The sequence below is a fragment of the Durio zibethinus genome, chromosome 20, assembly GCF_047325235.1.
Source record: "Durio zibethinus cultivar Kanyao isolate XHJ-2024 chromosome 20, ASM4732523v1, whole genome shotgun sequence".
Classification (NCBI taxonomy): Eukaryota; Viridiplantae; Streptophyta; class Magnoliopsida; order Malvales; family Malvaceae; genus Durio; species Durio zibethinus.
This window is the reverse complement of record NC_143181.1, coordinates 1,087,254-1,109,527: the sequence shown is the minus strand read 5'-3', so window position 1 is coordinate 1,109,527 and position 22,274 is coordinate 1,087,254. Positions and strand designations below refer to the sequence as shown.

The following is a 22,274-nucleotide window of genomic DNA, read 5'->3' as shown; positions in this document are numbered from 1 at the left end:
GCATAAAATTTGACGAATCGAATTAGTTTTTTAGGTACAGATAAAATCTAAAGCAATGGCAGATGATTAACATAAACCAACGACAAATAATGGTCTACTTAAAGAGTCCAAAGGAATCAAACCTGCTTCTTTTAAGCGCTCTTTTGGTAGTGCTTCTTTTGTTTATTCTTTGTACGCCTCCGATAGAAGGCCAGCCAATGAGTAGATTTGCCTGTCTGAAATTGTTGGATAAAAGATGTGAAATCTTGTTCGTCAAAAGCTTCAGCGCGCTCTATGCACTAAAAAAATGGTATTATTTACTTGTAAAACTCTATGATGATAATTTCGATTGTTCGACAGGAGGGGCTTCCTGCTTTGGATAAAAAATTCATGACCATCCGAGGAAAAATACAAAGGACGGGTCCAGGGACAGCGATGTTAGTAACATCGTTCGTGGACGTTTGGACCAACTTGTTAAGGCTTAGGCCCAGAATTAAGCAGACAAAAGAATGTCCGCTTGATACTTAGGGCCCAAAGGCTGGCCCTGTAATAGGTTCAAAGCTTTCGCCCCAGCTGACATCAGACGATTTTTTTTCTTAAATTTTACATCAGATGAAGGTAATGAGAAACAAAGAAACCGAAAATCCGAAAACCATTGCCATGCATTAAAAGAGTAAACAAAAATGCATAGAGCTTAATTTCAGCACCCCAACATTAATTAGATGCTAAAGACAAGTCCTGGCGACTATGATTACATTAACTCTTTCGTCTAAAGTTTTTTTTATCGAAGTTGTTTCAGACTTAAAATGCATGATGATGCAGTTTCATCGGGTTCTCTTGAAAGAGACCGAACTACATAACGGAAAAAAAACTCATAATATCACAAAAGGCTTCAGACAATCTACAACTCATCCTTGAGATCAGAAGGCTCCATATCTGCATCATCTTTGGCAGGTTCAGCTTCGCTCTTCGGAGTGCCTGCACTGTCTTTTGTCTCAGACTCGGTCTCAGTTTCTTCTACATCATCATCATCCTCAATTGTTGCATCCGGACTGATATTTAGGCTTGATTTGACAGAGCTGTAGATGCGTGAGGCAAAATCCTTGGGATCGGGTAGATTGAAGCCACTCTCCATTAAAGCTGTCTGGTAAATAAGCTGAGCGGTTTGCTTCACACCCTCATCCTGAAGATCCAGCAAATGATTTCGTCAAATAAGAAGCTAGCAGAATGAACACCGCTTCCTACGTGTTAATGAATGCAATGCAGGACCAGACGTCATCCCAGAGCCAGATTCACAAAGTGCGCATCACTTTTTGGCACATACCATGAACACTTAGTGTGACGTGGTGAATTGCTCCTACTTACTACACATTCCAGCTCCATGAATATCATGCATGCAACAAATTAATGCCTACGACACACAGACCTATTGAACAAGCATGTTTCTATTTACATATGTACGTACCTCAGGGTCCTTAACAACTCTCTCACGAAGCTCCTTGATGATTGGGTGCCTTGGGTTGATCTCAAGGACCCTCTTGCCACGCATGTATGCTTGCTTGCTAGCATCCGATAGAGTCTGGGATTGCATGATTCTCTCCATATTAGCACTCCAGCCAAACTTTGATGTAACAACCACACAAGGAGTGTTGTCTAAACGGTTACTTATCTTCACGTCATCCACATTCTCACTGGCAAGTGCACCCTTCCACCATTTTGTTAGTTCCTTAAATGAATCCTTGAGTTCTTTGTTCTTAGAGTCTTTCCCAATTTTCAAGCCCTCTTTGGATACATTTTGAAACTGTTTTCCTTCATAATCCATCAAGTATTGCATCAGGTATTCATCGACAGGATCTGTGAAGAAAATAACCTGGAAATACCAAAGGCCATTCAAAACAAAGAATACAAGACAAACACGGATGGTAAGGAATAAAAATAAGGAAAGACGTGAAAAAGATGGTTTTGAATCAAACAAGTAATATCTGAAGTTAACAGCTAATACTTTTGCAGTACCTCATAATTTTTCTTCTTAAGCCTCTCCAAGAATGGAGATTTTTCCAATTGTTCCTTGCTGGTTCCTGTAATGTAGAAGATATCTTTCTGTCCTGGTTTCATTCTTGAGATGTACTGATCTAGTGAAGTCAATTTACCATCTGACTTGGTGCTGCATGGCAATTCATACACTATCAGTCATTACTAGCAGAAGTCATGTCCAAAGAATTTATAGATTACCTTAAAAACTATTATATGAAGGGGTAAAAAACATTTATAAATTCAAAAACCTCTCAAATCGGAGGAGTTTTGCCAATCGATTTCTGTTGGTTGCATCCTCAACTATACCAAGTTTAATGGATTTTCCAAATTCATTCCAGAACTTGGTATATTGACCCTTTTTCTCATCATCATCGTCAGACTTTTCGACTTCTGCATCCCCATCAATATTCAGTATCAATCATTAGCCCACATATAACTTGAAATAAAAGATTTTCATCTTGAAAGGCCATTAGGCCACAGTCTAGGGTGACATTTGTAAATTAAATTCAAAGATGCAATCATAACATGCCTTTCTCATCTTTGCCACTGGACTCATCAGGATCCTCCTCAGCAATTTTACGAATCATATCAAGGGCTTTCCTGATGAGTTTCTTCTTGATTGTTTTCAAACTGCTATGGGCTTGTAGCATCTCTCTTGACACATTGAGTGGTAGAGTATCAGAATCAACAAGACCCTGCCCAGCAGTTATCCATTCAAAAACCAATCAGATCACAAGGAAAAAAAAAAAAAAACTACTTAGAAACCTCGTTAGTGCAGATTCATGTCAACTAAAATAACTTAGCATATCTTCAATTACCTTCAAAAAGCTAAGATACTTTGGCAAAAGCTCATCAAATTCATCAGAGATAAAGACTCGTCTAACATACAACTTCAAGTTTGCTTTACTGGAGTTATAGTAACTCTCATACAGATCATGAGGAGCCTTAGGTGGCACAAACAAAACAGCCTTGAACTCAACATCACCTTCAGCAGTGAAGTGGCTCCAGGCCAAGGGCTTCTCCTCACCAAAGTCCTGCAGAGCAACAAAGTATACACCAATAAAGGTTAGAAGCTTCTCCATAGAGTTTTCGGCAGTCTGGAGCTAGGAAATTTATGGCAAATTACCTTTGCTAGAATGTGATAGAATTTGGTGTATTCTTCATCTGTCACCTCCTTAGGACTGCGCAACCATATAGCCTTTACATCATTCAAAAGCTCCCATTCATTAGTTGTTTCCTTCACCTTCTTTGTCTTTGGTTTCTTTTCAGTGTCTTCATCCTCACTTTTTTCAGCATCTTCATCTTCTCCTTCCTCAGAAGAGCTTTTATCAGCTGTTTGTAGCAATAAAAAGAAGGAATAAAAACTATAATCAGAATATGCATACTCTTACGTCATTAAGGAAAAACAGCATCAGCAAGTCTTAAATAAACAGTAACAGGCTAGCTTTCAGTGATACATACTGGTTTCCTCCTCATCACTTGACTCATCTTCATCTGCAGGTACCTCAACATCAACCTCTTTGCTTGCCCAGATATAGATGGGGAAGTTGATGAATTCAGAATATTTCTTCACCAACTCCTGCAGATGAGAACCTCAGCAAGTTTTGTTAGCATATTTTCAAAAGCCCAAACATAAATAAATACATCAAACCACAAGTTCATGAAGATAACAATAAAAGGATGGCAACATGACAGATCAAATAAATCCCAAATAAAATAAGCATAACTTCGGTAAAGGTAATAAAAACAAACAAGACTTTAAATAAAAACAGCTACACTAACCTTCAATTTGCTCTCCTCCAAGTACTCCTGTGCTTCATCCCTGAGATGCAATCTAATCTCAGTTCCACGTCCCAGTGGTTCATTCCAAGTATCCTCAGAAATTGCAAAAGCCCCATCAGCCTTTGATTCCCATAAATACCTGAAAAGCAAAACAATTCATTAAAAACTACTTAACAATCAGTCAAACACTTCTATAGTAACTAAATTAAGTTAGAAGACTCACTGTTTGTCATCATTGTGTTTACTAATGACTTCAACATAGTCAGCTACCAGATATACAGAGTAGAACCCAACTCCAAACTGCCCAATCAGGTTAAGGTCTCCACTGGATTGCATTTTCTCAACAAATGCTGCATACAAAAAATAAAACAATAATTTCAATTCGCATAATAATACACTCTCTCAGTTGAACTTACTTTAATTTCATGTTAAGTTCTTACAGGACTTTTTATGTAAAGTTTAGATTGTCTGTTTTTTCTTTTTCCTGATACGCCTGCAAATAGGCTATTGTGTACAAATTGGGATTTTGAGCTTGGATGCAAGTACTAGCTTCCATTGGTTGTACAGGTCTTTTTCATTAGCAGGATTTTAACTGCTTCTTGGATAATGCAATAGATTTATCCAAAAAAAATAAAAACTTATTTCTACTTTAACAATAGTACTTGTAGAACATAAAACTAAAGATATATTTACCAGAAGTTCCAGATTTCGCAATTGTTCCCAAGTTCTTGATTAGATCTTCTTTGGTCATTCCTATACCTCTGTCACGAAGTGACAGAATTTTCTTCTCTTTGTCCAACTTAATCTGCAATTTCATCACATTTTAAGGCTCAGAAAGGAAAGCTTTACATGCATATTGCACCAATTTTGAAACCGAAATTCTACATTTACATGATCGCTTTATAACATTTCTAATTATTCGGTAACCAGAGTTTTGTGCACTTATATTTATATATAACAAACTTCCAATGTGCATAACTAACCTGGATCTCCAGCTTGGAATTGTCACCTTCACCCAAAACTTCTTTATCAGTGAGTGAAAGGAACCTAATCTTGTCCAAAGCCTAAAATTCACAAGCAAAAAAAAAAAAAAAAAAGAATTAAATCAAACTTTTAGTTCAAAAACAATAACTGAAAACAATTCACAAAAACAAAGAAAACTCACATCTGAAGCATTGGAGATTAACTCCCTGAGGAAAATATCCTTGTTGCTATAAAGAGAATTGATAATAATATCCATAAGCCGAGACACCTCAGCTTGGAACTCAAACTTCTCCGCATTACTGCGAAGCGATCTCGAGGAGATCGATTCCGATTCCCTAAAAACAAAAAAAAAAAAAACAAATTTCGAATTCAAACTAAAAGAAATAAAGCTAAAAGGTAATGAAAAAGCATATTCTAAAACAAAATTATACCAACCTTTTAACTACATCGGAATCAGTTTGTAAGCCGTTAGGAACAGCGCCGATCTTTTCCTCGACTTTTGGAGGATCTACGGCTCCTTCCTCCGCATTTGCTTGTACTTTTCTCCCTGAAACAACCGTAGATCCAGATTCAGCATTTCAGAAGCAATAAAATCAATAAAGATAAGAAAAATAAAATAAATATAGCGTAATCTTACCTTGATCTGAGATAAGACTGAGAAGACAAAGAAGAATCAAAGCGGAAGGGATCGCCCACTTCCTCATTGTTTGCTTTTAGGCTTTTTCTCTAGTAGCTTCGCTTTCAGTGGAATGATCGGTTGAAGATTGGTTATCAATTGAAATGTTAAGGGGTTAGCGAGTTTTTAAATAGCGGAGTTTTTAGCAATGGGAAGCTTTAGATCTTGAGGACTACTTGGAAGTGAACTGTTAGGATTGTTTCGATTGGTTATTGGTGCCAGCGTGGACAATCTAACGGTTAAAGGATTGATTCTTGGCAAATGGCGTAATTTTATTGGTTTTTCATTGTTTCTTCGACGTGGAGAAGCCGAGTGTTATGGTCGGCCCCACCGAGACGACTTCAACTTCTGAGTCCGATTGATCGTCAACGGGGTTGATCGAACGGTTTTCGTTTCGAAACGTGGCGGATATTGATTGGGATTTTGTTCCCTTCGTGGATGAAAAGATTTCTAGATAGTTCCAAGGACATGTTTGGTACAGGGAATATCATTACTCCAACGACGGACTATACTTTCCCTACCTAAAGTTTGTGAGTTTTTGTAATGAAATATCGGATATTCTATACTCCAGAGTATAATTTATGTTATAATGAATGACATACGATAGATAGCCAACTTATTTTTATTGAACATCAACGTTAATGATAAACTAAATGCACGTATACATATATAAGACCTGACAGGTCAACTTATATTGAAGTTTTCATATTCATTCTTAAATTCAACATACCCATGAATGATTAAAGCATAAACCTAGTATTTTTATCATGTGTTTGGAATCATCTTAATGTAATAGATGTGCCAATATTCATAATTTTAAGTTGTACAAGTTTATAAAAAAGGATTAATGTGATGAATATGTTTAAATTATAATAAAATATTTAATATTATATCTTAATTTTATAATCTTTAATGTTGCACTTGAATAATAATATATGTTAATTAATATGATACTTAAAAGTAATATGATTAATTTCAAAATAATTTTTTAAATATTATATTAATTAATAAATTTATACAATTCAAAATCACATTCAATTTTTTTAAAATTTAAATATCATATTAAATATTTTATTATAATTTATAAATCATTTATGATATTAATTCTATAAAGAATAACTTATAGGAGCATTTCATACCCTTAGTTTGAATTTTAAGTTTTCTTTTCGTTCATTTCATATAAACACAAAATCATCAATGGTACATTACACAATATTAAAATTAACAAGACTTAAAAGTCAAGAGAACTTATTTAATGGTCTCATACCCCACTAAAAATAGGACCATAATCCCAAAGTTAGGAGATCAATGGTCGCTCTTGGTCCGGCAATGGTCAAAGTAAAATAGATATATAGCATTTGGGTTTATATATCAAGACGTTATCGTTACTGCAACTTCAGCATATATATTATTCTGAGAATGTCTAATGGTATGTAAACTTGCCTGATCTGGTCATGGTTCATGATGCGAAGTCATCGACCACATGATTTTAATTCTACGATGATATTTGAAATGACGTAATTATTTAAAAAATCTTAATAATTTTTATATAATGATTCAATCGTTGTAATAATAAGATTATTTTGATAATTAAATTATCATTTTAAATTTAAAAATAACATCAAATTGTTATTCGTCACAAATAAGTAGAAATTTTAAAATTGTACGTAATTCAGGTGCATGTCAAAGTCTTGGAAGTCTTTATATGGTTGCTTTTCTTGTCATCTAATGGCTCGTATTGAGCGGGGCAGTTTTTCATATATTTCCAAGTGTTTTATTGAAAAAATTGGTGCTACAATTGATTTAAAATTAAAATACCCACATTCCCAGCTGCCATCCGCCAATAAAAGTAACGGGGTGTTTGTATTTTTTAATGGAGAGAGATAAAGTTTGTAGAAAACAAATAGTAATTCTTTGTTGCTTGACCGGCCCGGAGTTTTGTTTTGCCATTGATAAACTATAAAAGAGAGGGAAAGTGAATGAAATTTAAAGATAATGAAGAAAAAATAAAATAAAATTTTGTCGATAAAAAATAAATGATTAATGATGAGAAAAAAAAAAAAAAAGGAAAGAGAAAAACAAGTAGAATCTGGTTCAATATGGGCCACAGGCTGGACGTAATTGGGCTAGCCGCTCATGCTCACCTAACCCAAACTATTAGAACGGAGTGTCATGCAGAAAGTTAGGGTTTATGGGTTTATGGGTTCTCGCGGTTTTTCGGCTTTCCATTCGATCCATCTATCGCTTCCGAACCGGGAAAACACGAACTGGCTTCTTCCGAATCGTAACCCCATGGCTCCAAGTTTTATGCTCGAAGCACCCAGCGATGAAGAACCTGAAGTCTCAGAATCCAAGGACGAATACAATGAAGAAGCAGCAGAAGACTAACCTTCTAAACCGTAACGCAAATCTCAATCTCCATTGGACTTTGCTTCTTACTCCGAATCCGTCACAGACGAACACGCTCGCCGTGGCACCACATCCGTCGATTTTAAAATCTCCAAAATGCTGCAACAAAATTCCACTCCAGCTCAGCAGGAGGAAACCTCGGATTCCGAACCCGACAAACAAGTAATTCTATCTCGTTGCTCTGTTTTTTTTTTTTTTTTTTAAATTCGTTTTGTTTTGAATTATTAATCTTTTTCTTTTGCTATTTATCAGGTGGATTATAGATCAGAAGATGAAGATGAAGAAAAGAGTCATGCAGTTGAGAATAAATCATTCTTTGCGCCAGTCGAAGGAGCGTCGTTTCATGTGAATTCTTTCATGGAGCTCAATCTTTCGCGTCCTTTGCTTCGAGCTTGTGAATCATTGGGTTACACTAAGCCTACGCCTATTCAGGTCTCCGTTTCACTTCAATTTATAGTTTTCGATTCACTAATTAAGTTTTCTTGAGTGAATTTTTTGGGGGTATTGTTCTTATAGGCTGCATTTATACCCTTAGCCTTGACTGGGCGCGATATATTTTGGGAGCGCAGTTACTGGTTCTGGAAAGGTATATTTCCTTTGATCTTCATTGTTCTCTATGCCGTTAATTTTGTGATTGAATATTTGATTTTTGTTCAAATGCTTTAATTTTTTGTACTTTATGCAGACGGCTGGTTTGCCTTACCCGCACTAGAAAGGCTGTTATACCGTCCAAAAAGGGTTTCAGTGATACGGGTACTTATCCTTACTACTGCGAGAGTTGGCGGTTCAGTAAGTGCTCATAATGCTTTGAACATTTTTGGGTTCTACCATCACAAATTTATTCAGGATTTTGGTTTTGCTTTGTTAAGTCGAATACAGAATTTTTGATAATCCAATTATGTACATTTTCTGGTTGGATAATTTATTGGAAATATTGTTAGGCTTTACTGTTATATCTTTTTATGGTTCAACTTCCATTGAAAACTATAAATATCTTTAATTTGTGTTTGTGGGGATTCATTAGGGTTTAAATCTTATTTTATGTTCATTTGCGACAGGGTTCACAGTATGATAGAGAAACTTGCTCAGTTTACTGATATTAGATGTTGTCTGGTTGTTGGTGGGCTTTCATTAAAGGTTTGACCTATTGGTCTCTATCCTTACTTGGCTTAATTTGCAATTACTTTTGATACAGGCAAAGATATATCTCTTATCCTTTCAGCACTCCCTTTTAAGTGCTTCTTTGTCTTTAATTCATTTGAAACTGCATCCCCTTATTTCATTGCAATAAACCTTAATCACCCCTTTTGTTTTCTTGAACCTTTGCATGGTTTCTGAAACTAGTATCATTGAAACTTTTGGAATGAAAATAGCAGGATTCTTTTTGTGATGAAATTTTTTAAACATCTTGTTTACATGAAGTTGATATAACCTATTTGTCTAATTATATGTATTTCTATGCTTATCTTGTGCTATATTCTTTGATGTCATCTTTATGCTAGGCGCAAGAGTCAGCTTTGAGATTAATGCCGGACATTGTTGTGGCTACTCCTGGACGCATGATTGAGCATTTATGCAATTCCATGTCTGTGGATTTGGATGATCTTCCAGTTTTGATCCTTGAGGAGGCAGATCGTCTTCTGGAACTGGGATTCAGTGTTGAAATTCAGGAGTTGTTAACTCCTTCTGATCATATCTATTTCTATATATGAGTTGTATTCATAAGTGACTCTCTGAATTAGTTAGAAGATGAGGATGAGTAGTTTACCCCTGACTTCCTAAATTGATGGGCATTGTCTAATTCTTATGACATATTATGGGCTTTGTCTAATTCTTATTATGTAGTAGGATGCAGGTAAAGCTGGTATCCATCTTTGAAGCAGTTACAGTTTATTCCACTAGGAATAGCTAAATGAAAATATGTCTTCATCCATAGATGAAATGTTTGCCACTGTTAGATCTAAGACAGATCTTAACCATTAGACAAACATAAACTAGTTCATTTTCCATTTAATGGCAATAATTTCACTTACTAATCTACATTTATGTGTTTATCTGCTTTGAATTGAAATTGTTCTTAGCACTTGTATGTGATCTACTACAACTTATCTACAGATTCGTCTTTGTCCTAAAAGGAGACAAACTATGCTGTTTTCAGCTACAATGACAGAAGAAGTTGATGAGCTTGTCAAGCTTTCTTTGACCAGGCCCTTACGTCTCTCAGCTGACCCATCAGCTAAACGGCCATCAACATTGACTGAAGAGTAAACTCCTTTATAATTTCTCAGTCTACTCTGCTTGCCAATTTCCACTGTTGCATATTCTGACCATGTTATCATTAATATTTCTCATGCAGGGTTGTAAGGATACGTCGAATGCGTGAAGTAAATCAAGGAGCAGTTCTTCTGTCGTTGTGTTCTAGGACCTTCACATCCAAAGTGATTATCTTCAGGTTCTTATTACACATTTGTAGATGGTCATGATGATTTGATGTATATATCAAGTAGGATACTCAGATGTTTGGATAGTGTCATATTTCATTAATTTGCTTTGTCTCTCTTATGAACGAGCACACTGGTCCTGAGGAAAAATTTAGGATCTATATAGAAAATATAATTTCTTTCTTTGTTGTTTCAGTTTAATTTATAACGAGGTTTTTTACCAACCAGTTTTATTTAACCCCTGCGTCACTGGGCAAACCTCCTTTTTTTCTCCTGCTGATGATCCCATCCTGAAAGCTTCCAAACTTGTTTTTGAACTTTGTCAATTACATGACTTTAGAAATGATATTCCATCTCATTTGGCAGTGGAACAAAACAGGCTGCACATATGTTGAACATTTTATTTCAGTTAGCCGGGCTTCAAGCAGCTGAGCTTCATGGAGATCTTACTCAAGAACAGTGCCTTGATGTGAGTAGGTTCTATAGGTGTTCTTTAGTCCCTGCTCCCTTCGGGATTGGGGGGCTTCTTGACTACATTTCCTCTTTAAATTTTTTCCTCTATTAGGTATTGGCATTTTGAAGTCATTGGAAAAGGCTTTTTGTTGCTTCTGCCGTTTTTCTCTCCACATTTTAATTCCCTACTTCTCATCGATGGTTGTTTGTGTAGGCTTTGGAATGTTTTAGGAAGGAGGAAGCTGATTTCTTAATTGCCACTGATGTGGCTGCTCGTGTAAGTAGCTACTCTAAAAGTCAACCTTCTGTCCTCAAAAGTTTGTAAACTTCCATGTGCCTTTGTTGATGATTGTTGTATCAGTCCCCTGCATTTACATGCATACCTCGCAATATATCCAATATTTTCAGCACTGTTAGCTGTATTGTTTTCTGACACTTCCTTCCGAAGGGCTATAATTTGTAGGGACTTGATATAATTGGTGTTCAGACAGTTATTAATTATGCTTGTCCTTGAGATATTGCAAGGTAGATCCACACTCTTAGAAGCATGTATGACCATTGTGCATCATCTTTCTGTTATCAACAAATTCTTTGGGACTTCCTGTCTTTGATATGCACGATGCTCAATTTGCAACGAGATGACCCCATTGTTTGTTCTTTATGCAGCTATGTTCACTGAGTGGGTCAGACAGCAAGAGCTGGTAGAGAAGGATATGCAGTTACATTTGTGACTGACAATGACCAGTCTCTATTAAAAGCAATTGTGAGTAATGGTCTTCATTTGGCATCCTAGGCATTCTGTATTAGGTTCTGCTTCATGAAATTTTTGGCATGAGAAGTGATTGTGCATGTGACTACTGGTCCTTATGGAGGTAAAGAATCATGATGACCTGAATAAAATCACTTATGAAACTTCAAATTGAGATATGCTTTAAGGTCAAAATATTTACTTCTCACTCCAATACTTTGTTAAAGTCCAATTGCATCAACAATCTAAAACAGTTTAAGTAGCTGAACATTTCCCATCAGAAATTTGAAATTTCTCTTGCTTATAACACTACTGTGGGGTTTAAATCTGATAGGCAAAGAGGGAGGTTGAAAATTGAAGAGTTGGATTGTTGCAGAGCAGTCTATTGCTAAGTGGTCTCAGAAAATTGAGGAGATGGAAGACAAAGTGGCTGAAGTTATTGAAGAGGAGAGGTTTAGTTTGGTTTTGTTTCATATTCAAAGTTATATTTCTGTTGTCTTCTCTGCTACTATTATAGATTATAATTTCTGCACGGCGGAGTGAGCCCTAAGATAAGCTGAAATGGAAGCAACAAAGGTACTTGATCTGCTCTCATTCATGCTATTTATATTTAGATTTCTGAGAAAATATTGCTGTGCATTTCTACTGATTCCATATTTCTGTGTTATTATTTGTCAGTTTATTTATATTTTCAATGGCTGGTTTATAGTTATCATTTTCAAAGCCTAGTGATTTTTTTTTCTCATTTTGAGACATGATGGTTTAGTATATGTCAACTCATTAGCTTCAATGATGCAAGGCTGAAAATATGGTGGCACATAAGGATGAAATTTATGCGCGACCTAAAAGTACCTGGTTTATGACAGAAAAGGAGAAAAAGCTTGTAGCAAATGCAGCAAAGGTAAATAATCCTTGCACCCGAGTTTTGATTTGCATGTATTGCTGTCACCAGTCCATAAGTTGCCATTTGTTTAACAGCATTTTGTATTTAGCCACTTTTATGTGACAGAATTTTATTAATGACTTGGCATTATCTCATTTTACAGGCATCTATAGAAAATGAAAAAGGTTCTGCAAATGCTGTCATTAGTGCCCAACAAGCCGAGGACCTTAAGATGAAGGTAAAGAGGAAGTGAGAGCGCGAGGTCATACATCTTTCTCATTTCAAAATTTGCTTTTATAACTTTTGCACTGTGCACATTGCTAACATCTGTTGAACAGAAAAATTTACCACGGAAGAAACGTCAAAAACTGGAAGCAGCTAGAGAAATGTTTGAGGATCAAAGTGAAATTAATGAATCAAAAGTACGCATCTCTTGCTTTTTTTGGAAATCTAATTCTTTTTAGGCTGTATAAAGTTACTTCGTCTGGGTTTCTTTTTGACAAACATTTTATTAAGACTCTTTCCCTTCTTGGCCGCCAAATTTGAATGCTGTCACAATGTTTCTTGCTCAACATTGAAGGATTTTTAACTGTTGATTTTTTTCTTTTGGTTATGGGCCAGCAAGTTTTCTTTCTTTACTTTATGGTAGCATGTGATATTCATACGTGAGAAATGCAGGTTAGTGGGAAAATTAAGAAAGAAAAGGTAGGGGATATCTTTGGTTGACTTGGCTTACGGGCGAGCAAAAGCAGCAAAAGCTGTTAAGAAGGCACTGGATTCTAGCAAAAATGTGAAGAAATCCAAAAAAAAGTCAAAGCATGCTAACCAAAGAACTCCATCAAGGACAGAAGAGATGCGTGAGCTATTCCAAAATGACATGAGAGAAGGTAGAAAAGTAATAGCGGTGCAGGAAGGAAAAAGTCCAAGAGTTCATTTAAGAGCAAATCACGGTATAAAATCTGATATATTTCTCTAATCATTTTTCTGACTTGGTTTTTTTCAAAGATCCATAATAACTGTATTCTGGATTCAAATCAAGTGAGAGAACATTAATTGGCATATTAAACCATTAGGTTGGTCATAGAATCGGGATTTAGCATCATTTGTATAAATGCATTTTATAAAACCCTTTAGCACAACTTCTAATACACTGTATTAGGGTGAGTTTCATTTTACGTACAGCATTAGCATCGTAGTTTCTTTCCCTCTTTGCTCTAGCAAGTTTTCTAAGTAGATTCTAAACCTACTATTTCTGAACACTTGTAGGGAAAATGTATGCTCGGTATAATCATCGTTCCTTTCTCAATTTTATTGTAAATCTTTGCCTTTGTATTTTATTTTTTTGTTCTTGTTAACTGCTGGTGTTAATTCTACATTAAAAAAATGCTAGAATTTTATTTCTTATTAATATTTTATTTCTTTTGCAGTTACAAGCTCAGATAGCACAAAGTACCTCAATTTTGCAGCTATTTATGTTAGTGGGAGCAGCGGATGGGACATATGGTCCTGTCAGTAGACACTTCCTCTTAAAAGGTGACGGCTCTTTGTAATGGAGAGTAGGAAGCATAAGGATGTCTTGTGCTTTGTATAATTCCATTTTAGGTTTTGTTTTCAAATATTGGTAGCTATTCATTGTTAATGCTTTCAAAAACATCTTCAATGAAGGACAATTTTGTTCAATTCGTTATTGAAGTAATCCCCTGGAGAAGCATGTTTTGTGATTTGCAATAGCCCAACATTTGTCAGTCTGAAATTAAAAGTGTTAATAATCAAAATTATTCTTGCCCGCCAAAAAAAAAAAAGAGGTAGAAGATCTCAGTTTTTTTAACTTTCTTTGAGATATATGGAAAGCAAGTTAACAATTATGTACCAAGCCTTCTATGGAACACAGAAAAGGAAAACAAGAAAATAAGCCAAAACTAAAACAATTAAAACCTAATTTCTTCCTCTTAATCAATCTCATGAATCACATTACATTCGTAATTTTCCTATTTTATTCAGTTCAACTCCCCTCCCTTGGAAGCCAATGGGCTCTTGATTTTCCAGGTATCTTTTGCAATGCAAGCATCAATTAGCTTGGACTAATGAACTGATCCCAAGAGAGGAAGGAGCAAGATAAATATGAACTTACTATTTCCATGGAAATGGCTGCTGTCTGTAGTTAAATGGGTATAGCTCCCATCCACCGTCTGGTTCTTTCCTTTTTGCACCTACTCCAGAACTAGAGGGTTGTGAGTTTGCCCTCAAATGCTCTTCCATTGACCTGCCTTGACCAGGCATATTGAAAGGCATCCTTAAACCCATGGAATCTCTATTTCCTCCCTCAATTGCTAATCCAGAATTCAGATCAAAATTAGGCCGTGAGGGGCCAGAACCATTTAAACCAACATGTGCATTGCTTAAGCTCATTATTAACTGCGGTTGAGAGTAAGGGGGAACAACTGATGTAGAGCCCATAATTTGAGGCACAACAGGTGATCTTGAATCGACCATATAGGGGATTGAGCCACTAGCTGCATAAATGGCAGAAGAGAAGGACATCGTTGGCGCCATAGCCAGTCCATTATAACTAAAAGCAGGAGATTGTGTATATGACACACTGGGACCCAACCCCATCAACCCTGCAGTTCTTGTGATGCTTCCACCAGTCGCAGGCTCATGAGCCTTGCCATTTGGTAAGGAAAAAATCTGAGAAACAAAATCCTTCCTATTGACTTCCACTTTGGTACCCATTATAGAAATAACAGGATCATTTGGTTTAGGCCCTCCATATGCATCCACATTTTGTGAAGATCTACCATGGCAAGGCCCTTGTTCTGAAGCATCATTGTGACTATATGGTCTGTCATTCAAATCGATGTTCCTTAGAGAAGGCCGCATTGATGAGGATGAAGAGGCAGGTGATGGGCTACGATGCCCATTCCTGTTGTAAAAGCAACGTCCCTCTACTCTTGAATCTAATGCTAGAGCATCACCATCATCACTGCTACGATTTAAATCCAACTTAAGTCTCTCACACCTTCTAGGACTCATTTCCAGTGAAGATTCTGCAGAACGGAGGCCTGATGAGGCTGTAATCTGTTTCCTTGACATTAGTTCAGCACCCTTTTCATCACCAGCCTCACAAACATTAAGATCGAAATCAAGGCAGTCCAGCCTTTGTTTTGAGCTACTGCTTGTTCCTCCAATGGATAGACTCTTATCACCATCAGAGTTTCGGCGAGGCGAGGCTGGCCGAAAAGCACTTGTGGCTGCAGATCCTTTCCATCCAAGAGACCCCTCAAACTGTAGAGGAGCTGCAGGTAAGCAGGGAGCTGCTGCCGCCCTTGAAGCAGAAACCACTGAAATGGGGGTGGAGATGGAATTCACAGCACATTCCATATCATCAGAACAGACTTCTTGGTTCAGATCAAAATCACATAGGCTTTTCTCCGTGTTAAGTTCAGGTTCTTGAGCCACAGTAATCTGAGAGGACTCCATATCATGCAAGTGATTTTCTGGTTCATAGTCAGCATTATCTGAATTAATTATGCGCCCCTCCAACTCTGTATATGCTCCAGCCGACGGATTGGGTCCAGTTGACACCTCCTTTGGTATGATCTCAATGGGAATGTCTTCTTTTCCATTTATGGATCCTGAGGTACTGGATTGCCTAATTCCACCTTCCAAAATTTTCTCTGAAGAGCTGCAGGAAGGGTCTCTATCATCTATGACTTCTTGCTCCACCTCTTGAGCAACTTTTCGAGCAACTTCTAGAGCATCAACTATGCCATACTCAAGGTCAATATCAGACATTCTTGTATCAATCACATCAGGACTACAGGTAAACCTGGAATCACCCCTCAAATCCTCAACTCCACAATTCTCCTTATCTTCATCTGCTGTTCCATTGTCTTCCATCCTGGACAAGGTAGTCCCCAGATCCTCAGGCTTTCTATATATAATCTCATTGTCGGAGGAGCTCCGCAACATGCTCGAATGAGACTCACCATTTTTACCTGCAGTCTTGAATAGCTGTGAACCAGTGCCCGAATGATTCACAGCTGCCATATCACCCATTGCCTTTTTTGGCTCAGATAAAGGCATCCTCTCATCTGCAAGAGCAACAGGTTTTAGAACATCACTCTTATTAGCTTCAGAATCATTGTTGGAATTGGGTTCTGTTGTAGCCTCCTTCGAACTATTATGACCGGCATTGGAAGAAACCAGTACATGTTCCACAGTACTCGAGTTTGAAACTGTCATACCCAACTGCTTTTCATCACTTGATAACCCATTCAACTTCTGAGCATCTGAAACTTCAATATTTTCTTGCTTTAAATCTGGTAAACTGCAGGCCTCAGGGGAAGCAGTTTCTTCCACAGTTTTTGCTGGAAGATCTTCCTTCATGGACAAATTTTCTTGAACAGGATTTGACACGAAAGAGGAGGCCATATGATTTGGTGATCTATTTTCCATGTCAGAATGGTCTGAATTTATGTGGGACTCGAGCTCATCATTAGTAATTTCAATGTGTAAATCTTTAGCACTCTCTGGTTGAACACCATCTAGACTTGAAGGAAGGCTTTCAATTTTAGCAGCATCTGCTCCATTTTCTTCATGGGCGCTTTCTGTTGAAACAGGACCATCTTTGCCAGAACATTCTGGCCCACTATTTTCTTCAATAACAGGTGCACTATCCAAAATCCTATAGTCATGTCCACCACTACCAGCACCACCATGAACATCATCAATAACTCTACCTTCTTTCCAGTTATCTAAAAGCAACCTAGCTCTGTCCTGAACTCTAGAGCTATTGTGGCCAAGTAGATTCTTGACCGTAATCCAGATCTCTGAAGAAATAGACATCTCATTATTTCTATGCAACTTTTCAAGTGCTCGTAAGAGTGCAGTAATTGATTCTTCCACAAAACTGTCACTTAAGTCATTACCAAATTCTTGAGCATCCTTGAGCCATCTGTCAAGAAACCAGAGTCCATCTAGTTGAATAAAAAGATTGAGACAGTCTTTATTCTCAGTGGTTGCAATTGTGCTTGCAACAGCAGCCCACTGCCGGGTTGCATCACTGATATTCTTAACAATAGAATCTTTCTCCTTCTTCATTACAGTTAGTAGCTCCTCAACTCGTGAAGGGGCTGTCAGCCCATCTTTCATCTCAGTCAGGGTAAAAAAATCCTCCAGCGTCATGGTGCTTCAGATGCAAAACCACCAAACACAGAAGACTTTGTAACATACGGACAAATTTTGTTCCATCTAGAACACGAGTGAAGCCTCAAGACAACATCTAAAAAGAAACCTGTAAAATGGCATGACATAAATGGTTAAATTCTGCAGCTCCAAATTTCAGATATTAGGTTCTTTATCAATTATGATACCAAATAAGTGCTCAAATGTTACATCTTGTCAACAAACTAGTGGTATTGAAAGTCACTACAGGGTCCCACATCAGACTGTGTAGCTTAGCTTAAGACAGGATTCAAGAAGAAATATATTGACAACACTACATTTCTTGAAAAGAATATTTTAGTTACAGAATACAGCAATCATTCTTCCATGCAAGCAATAAAAATTAATTCAATATGGAAGTATGAAGTGAAGCTCATAAAAAAAACTGCTTTCCTCTGTAGATATCCACCAATCAGCAGCCACAGTTATTTGATTCTGTATTGTGAATATGAGTCTATAGTGTAGATGGAAAAACTTATTGATTGAATTATCATATAGAAAACATGCATTTATCCAAATATTGACAGCCAAAAGCTTTTATGAGCGAATATGTAAGAGGTAATAAAAATAATAAAACAGTAGGCAATACACTCTTTTGTTTTGGTTCCAATTCTACTGCAATGAGGACAAGCTTTTGTAATGTGAATTTTAATGCATGCCACATCGGTACCAATAGGCATGATATAGACAATTAGACACCACTTGCCATGCCATAATGGGAGTGTGTGAGGAGGCTGTGGACTGGTAGGCCAAAGAGAAGGCATTTTGTTAGACAACTAGAGAAAAACTCTAGTGAAGGCTAGTGCCACTAAAGCCCCATTAGCCAGGGCAACTGTTAGAACTTGAGACTTTCAACTAAGTGTAATGTGGAGTTTATGGGACGGCAATGGCTACCTTCTATCCTGTAACTGAAAGTTAAATGGAACTCCGAATGTGCAAAAAAGAATTATCAATGAGTAAACTCCTAATGTACAAAATTTCATCCTTATTTCTGTATCGAGTATCAACTCCCCTCCCCTAAAGGAAAGAGGGTGATTGATCGATCCAGAGAGGATATAACAGCAATTTGAGAGTTCAATAAATTCTCAGCATCCCTAGAACAATGCTCTCACATAGAGAACCATAAATTCCTTGACTTCAAAAAATTGGTCATCAATTATCAACATGAAAATAAAAAGGAAAGAAAATAAGCTAAAACAACCATACTATACTTTCCAATCAAGCTGATCATGCAAACAAATAATAAATTGTCAATAAAAACAGATTCAACAAACAAAAATGATGTCACTCCTCAAAACCTGAAACAAAAGAACTTACTAGAACCTCAAGCTTTTAAAAGTATCACAATTACCAGAAATTTCTTTGATTTCCAAATAAATTGAATTTCCGTCCTAAAATATAATTAAGCCAAAAATAAAATAACATACAAAAACCTATGCATAACTTGTGGACCAACAAACCAAAAACCCGAAAAAAGTAACGATGTAGTTCCTCCAATTTCCTTAAAGAGGTTAACAGGGCAAAGACAGCAATTACCATACAAAGAGAAGATCCAACCCTAAAAATCAAAAACCAGAAGAAATAGCTCGGCAAAACCCTAGCTTTATTGCTCTATATCTTGCGAAGTGCTGTGAATTGAAAAGATATCGAATTGAATTATGATTATATCAATTAATGCAGAGATACAGCTGATTTTGAATGACACTAATCCTCAATATGCAAATAAAATTGATAAAAAAATTTTTCAAGAAATCGAAATAATTACAAGCGTGACACGTAGTTTACCATCATAAAAGGCTTCAAAAAAGGGAATAACGAAACCCTAGCTCCTAAGCTCAGCTCCAATAGAGAGACGACGCTACACGTGTTTCTCTCTTCTGTTCTCTACCCTTTGGCTTTGAGCTTTCCCTCTCTGTGGAGATAGTGTTTTTCCTTTTTGAGGCTTTATTTAATTTTTTTAAACCCTCGCTTTGTCCTCTGTGAAGCCTTTTCCGAACCAGCTTGAGAACGAGAAGAGAGAGAGAGAGAGAGAGAGCAATGTTTCTCCCTGGTAACCTTTTTTTTTTTTAATTTCTTTTCTGGTTTTTGCTTAGTTTGATTTTACATCGACAATTTTCTTGTCGGTTTTAATTTTAGTTTCGCAGTTAAGGGGATGGCACGTGCAGCGCGTGCGAGAGGGTGAGAAACGCTGTCCATATCGGGTCGGTTGGTCAAACCGGATTTTTTTTTAATAAAAAAAAGACAACAGTTGCATCCGAAAAACAGTCAATTCGGTTGATGAGTTTACGGTGAAAGAAAGGACGATGGTGGGACATGGTCTACGGCTCTAAGCCCCCCCCCCCCCCTTTTGAAAAGGAGAGGAGCTTATCGTTTGTTGCTGTCACGCTCAAAACTGAGGTCCCCCACTAAGTTTTACAGTCATGTGTCGCTTACACGTGTGATTGTATTACGTAATTCCATGATTTCATGTCCAAGATAAATACCATGTACACTAAAACCTAAAGTGCTAATAGTTATGATCCAATCGAATTTAATTCAATTTTTTATAATATATAATATTGTAAATTTTATAAATTCAATTTAATTTATTGATTTTTATATTTTAACTTTTGTATATATTACTTTAATACAAATTTTAATATATTTATATAAAAAAAATTTTATTTTATAAAAAATTTAAAATATATAGAAAATAAATAAAATATATAATTCAATTTAATCCATTTTTTAATTTTTTACATTTTTATTAAAAATTCAATTCAAATTTAATATATATTTAAATATCCAAATTTATTCAAACTAAATAAATAATAATAATCTGAATCAAATCCCACTAAACATTATAATTCCAAATTAATTTTTAATCTTTTCATGTTTTTTTTCAAGCTCCACTAGAAAATACAAATTGATTGCACCCAAGCCCCATGTTTTGATGAAGCCCACTGATTACAAAAGTCCATCTTTCAGGAGCCAATCTCTTTTCATCGTTGGTTTTTTCCTTTTCCTTTTTCTTTTTCAATTTTTATCTAAAAATTGTACTATAAGAATCAGTAAGTAATGCACTAAACAAATAGATTTTTATAGCAATAATGAAGCATGAAAGTCTTCCTAAAACTATCTTAAATGTCGGAAAGTGGTAAAGAAAAAAGACAATAATATTATGGTTTGACAGGATCGACTAAAAGTAGGCAAAAGGATAAAGCAAAAAGGATTTGTTGAGGTAATCAGTGAAGAAGTATGGATTGAAAAAATGGGTGCGGTCATGCATCCCACTCAGTCACAAGTTTTAAGTAAGAAACAAAAAGTTATTAAATTTTCTAATCAAAACTTCTGAAAGGAACGCAGAATGATGACAGCTTGACAAAGTAGCATTAATTTAACTATATAATCAAAGGGAACATCAGCAGCCTTGCGGCTTATGGACCAACATGGAAGGCGTAATTTTCAGGAACTTGTTAATCATCAGCTTTGAGATTTTCAATCTCGGAGTTCCTGTTGGGTTCTGAGGTAAGAACTTTGAAAAAAGAAAGGACTCCAACTTTTGGGTCGCAGTAATGTAAGGCGAGAGATGATAGGTGCTTCTAGTTCGATTTGTGAATAGAGACCATCGTCAATGGTTTAAAACTCAGACCAAGTCGCGGACCCAATAAACACAGCAATGGTCCCAAACTTTAAAAAGTGGGTTTTGTTATTTGGGTCAACAGGCCTGAACTTTTCGTCCCAGTAATGTAGAGCGACAGAGTTCTAATCTGAATCCTGAATCGAGATCATTGTAAATGGTTCAAAAGTCCGTCAAAGTTAGAGACTCAAAAATTAAAAACGATAACTGTTCGAATTAATTTATTTTTTAAAATAATATATAATATTATAAATTTTTTAAATCAAATCTAAATTCAAATTAATTTTTTTTTAAAATTGGTTCAAACTAAATTCCATCAGTTAGGAACGATTTATCGATTTTTAAATTTTTTATTTTTTATATATTATTTTAATAAAATTTGTAATCTATATAAATAGATTTATATATAAAATAATTATTTTTATTTTATAAATTTTTTTTAAAAACTATAAACACTAATAAAAATATATAATTAGATTCAATTTCTTTTTTTAATAACTTTTTACATTTCTTTTTAAAATTTAATCTGAATTTAATATATATTTAATATTTAATATTAATACAAATCAAATAAAAAAATTGATTTGAAGCAAATCAAACACAATAATTTTAAATTAATTTTTTATTTTATTTTTTTTTCCCACCCTTATCAAAAGCCACAGCAAGCTCCTCTGGCTTTCCTTCGGACTTTTGAGAGTCCTCTTAAAAAGCACCAAACGATTTTTATCGGTAATTAAAATGATCAAAATTTGAATTTTAAAACGATGAAAACAAAAATAATCTAACAATTTACATCTCCACAAAGGAATGTTAAGGAACTAGATAACTTTCTTTCTTGATTTTAATCAGGTGAGCCAATCATAACCACCAATATTTTAAAACTAAAATATAAACTATACATATAATACAATCAGATGATGTTCAAGAACATTGGAATTGAAGTTGAATTTGAAATCAAACACAAATCCAATTTAGAACAGTCAGGTCAAACCTCATACAAAGCGCCACACCAAACTCAGCTTGCTTTACATCCTATATTC

The 22,274-nt window shown here is 35.8% G+C and overlaps 2 protein-coding genes, 1 long non-coding RNA gene and 1 pseudogene across 4 annotated transcripts; 2 read left to right on the top strand and 2 right to left on the bottom strand.

Moving 5' to 3' along the window:
* Positions 1 to 623: 623 nt before the first annotated feature.
* Positions 624 to 5,552, bottom strand: LOC111315286 (endoplasmin homolog). Its single transcript, XM_022916896.2, has 15 exons — positions 5,417 to 5,552; positions 5,215 to 5,326; positions 4,961 to 5,114; positions 4,779 to 4,859; positions 4,489 to 4,600; positions 4,019 to 4,145; positions 3,796 to 3,934; positions 3,475 to 3,592; positions 3,140 to 3,345; positions 2,832 to 3,047; positions 2,543 to 2,708; positions 2,262 to 2,403; positions 1,993 to 2,143; positions 1,445 to 1,849; positions 624 to 1,162 (listed from the first exon to the last, which is right to left on the bottom strand). The coding sequence occupies exons 1-15, from the start codon at positions 5,481 to 5,483 to the stop codon at positions 881 to 883; spliced, it is 2,478 nt and encodes an 825-aa protein (XP_022772631.1). The 5' UTR covers positions 5,484 to 5,552; the 3' UTR covers positions 624 to 880.
* A 2,094-nt stretch (positions 5,553 to 7,646) lies between these two features.
* On the top strand, positions 7,647 to 13,343 carry LOC111315294 (DEAD-box ATP-dependent RNA helicase 28-like; annotated as a pseudogene). Its single transcript, XR_016330567.1, has 18 exons — positions 7,647 to 8,026; positions 8,117 to 8,296; positions 8,381 to 8,450; positions 8,550 to 8,653; positions 8,923 to 9,001; positions 9,367 to 9,539; positions 9,979 to 10,128; positions 10,221 to 10,316; positions 10,672 to 10,774; positions 10,973 to 11,035; positions 11,222 to 11,283; positions 11,425 to 11,525; positions 11,841 to 11,963; positions 12,024 to 12,082; positions 12,306 to 12,407; positions 12,553 to 12,651; positions 12,728 to 12,815; positions 13,073 to 13,343. The product of XR_016330567.1 is annotated as a DEAD-box ATP-dependent RNA helicase 28-like (transcript).
* A 4-nt stretch (positions 13,344 to 13,347) lies between these two features.
* LOC149513004 (uncharacterized) lies at positions 13,348 to 14,069 on the top strand. Its single transcript, XR_016330598.1, has 2 exons — positions 13,348 to 13,702; positions 13,817 to 14,069. It is a non-coding gene; the product is annotated as an uncharacterized LOC149513004 (long non-coding RNA).
* Positions 14,070 to 14,309: 240 nt separating this feature from the next.
* On the bottom strand, positions 14,310 to 19,719 carry LOC111315284 (uncharacterized). Its single transcript, XM_022916893.2, has 2 exons — positions 19,401 to 19,719; positions 14,310 to 17,685 (listed from the first exon to the last, which is right to left on the bottom strand). The coding sequence occupies exon 2, from the start codon at positions 17,574 to 17,576 to the stop codon at positions 14,520 to 14,522; it is 3,057 nt and encodes a 1,018-aa protein (XP_022772628.2). The 5' UTR covers positions 17,577 to 17,685; positions 19,401 to 19,719; the 3' UTR covers positions 14,310 to 14,519.
* Positions 19,720 to 22,274: the final 2,555 nt, after the last annotated feature.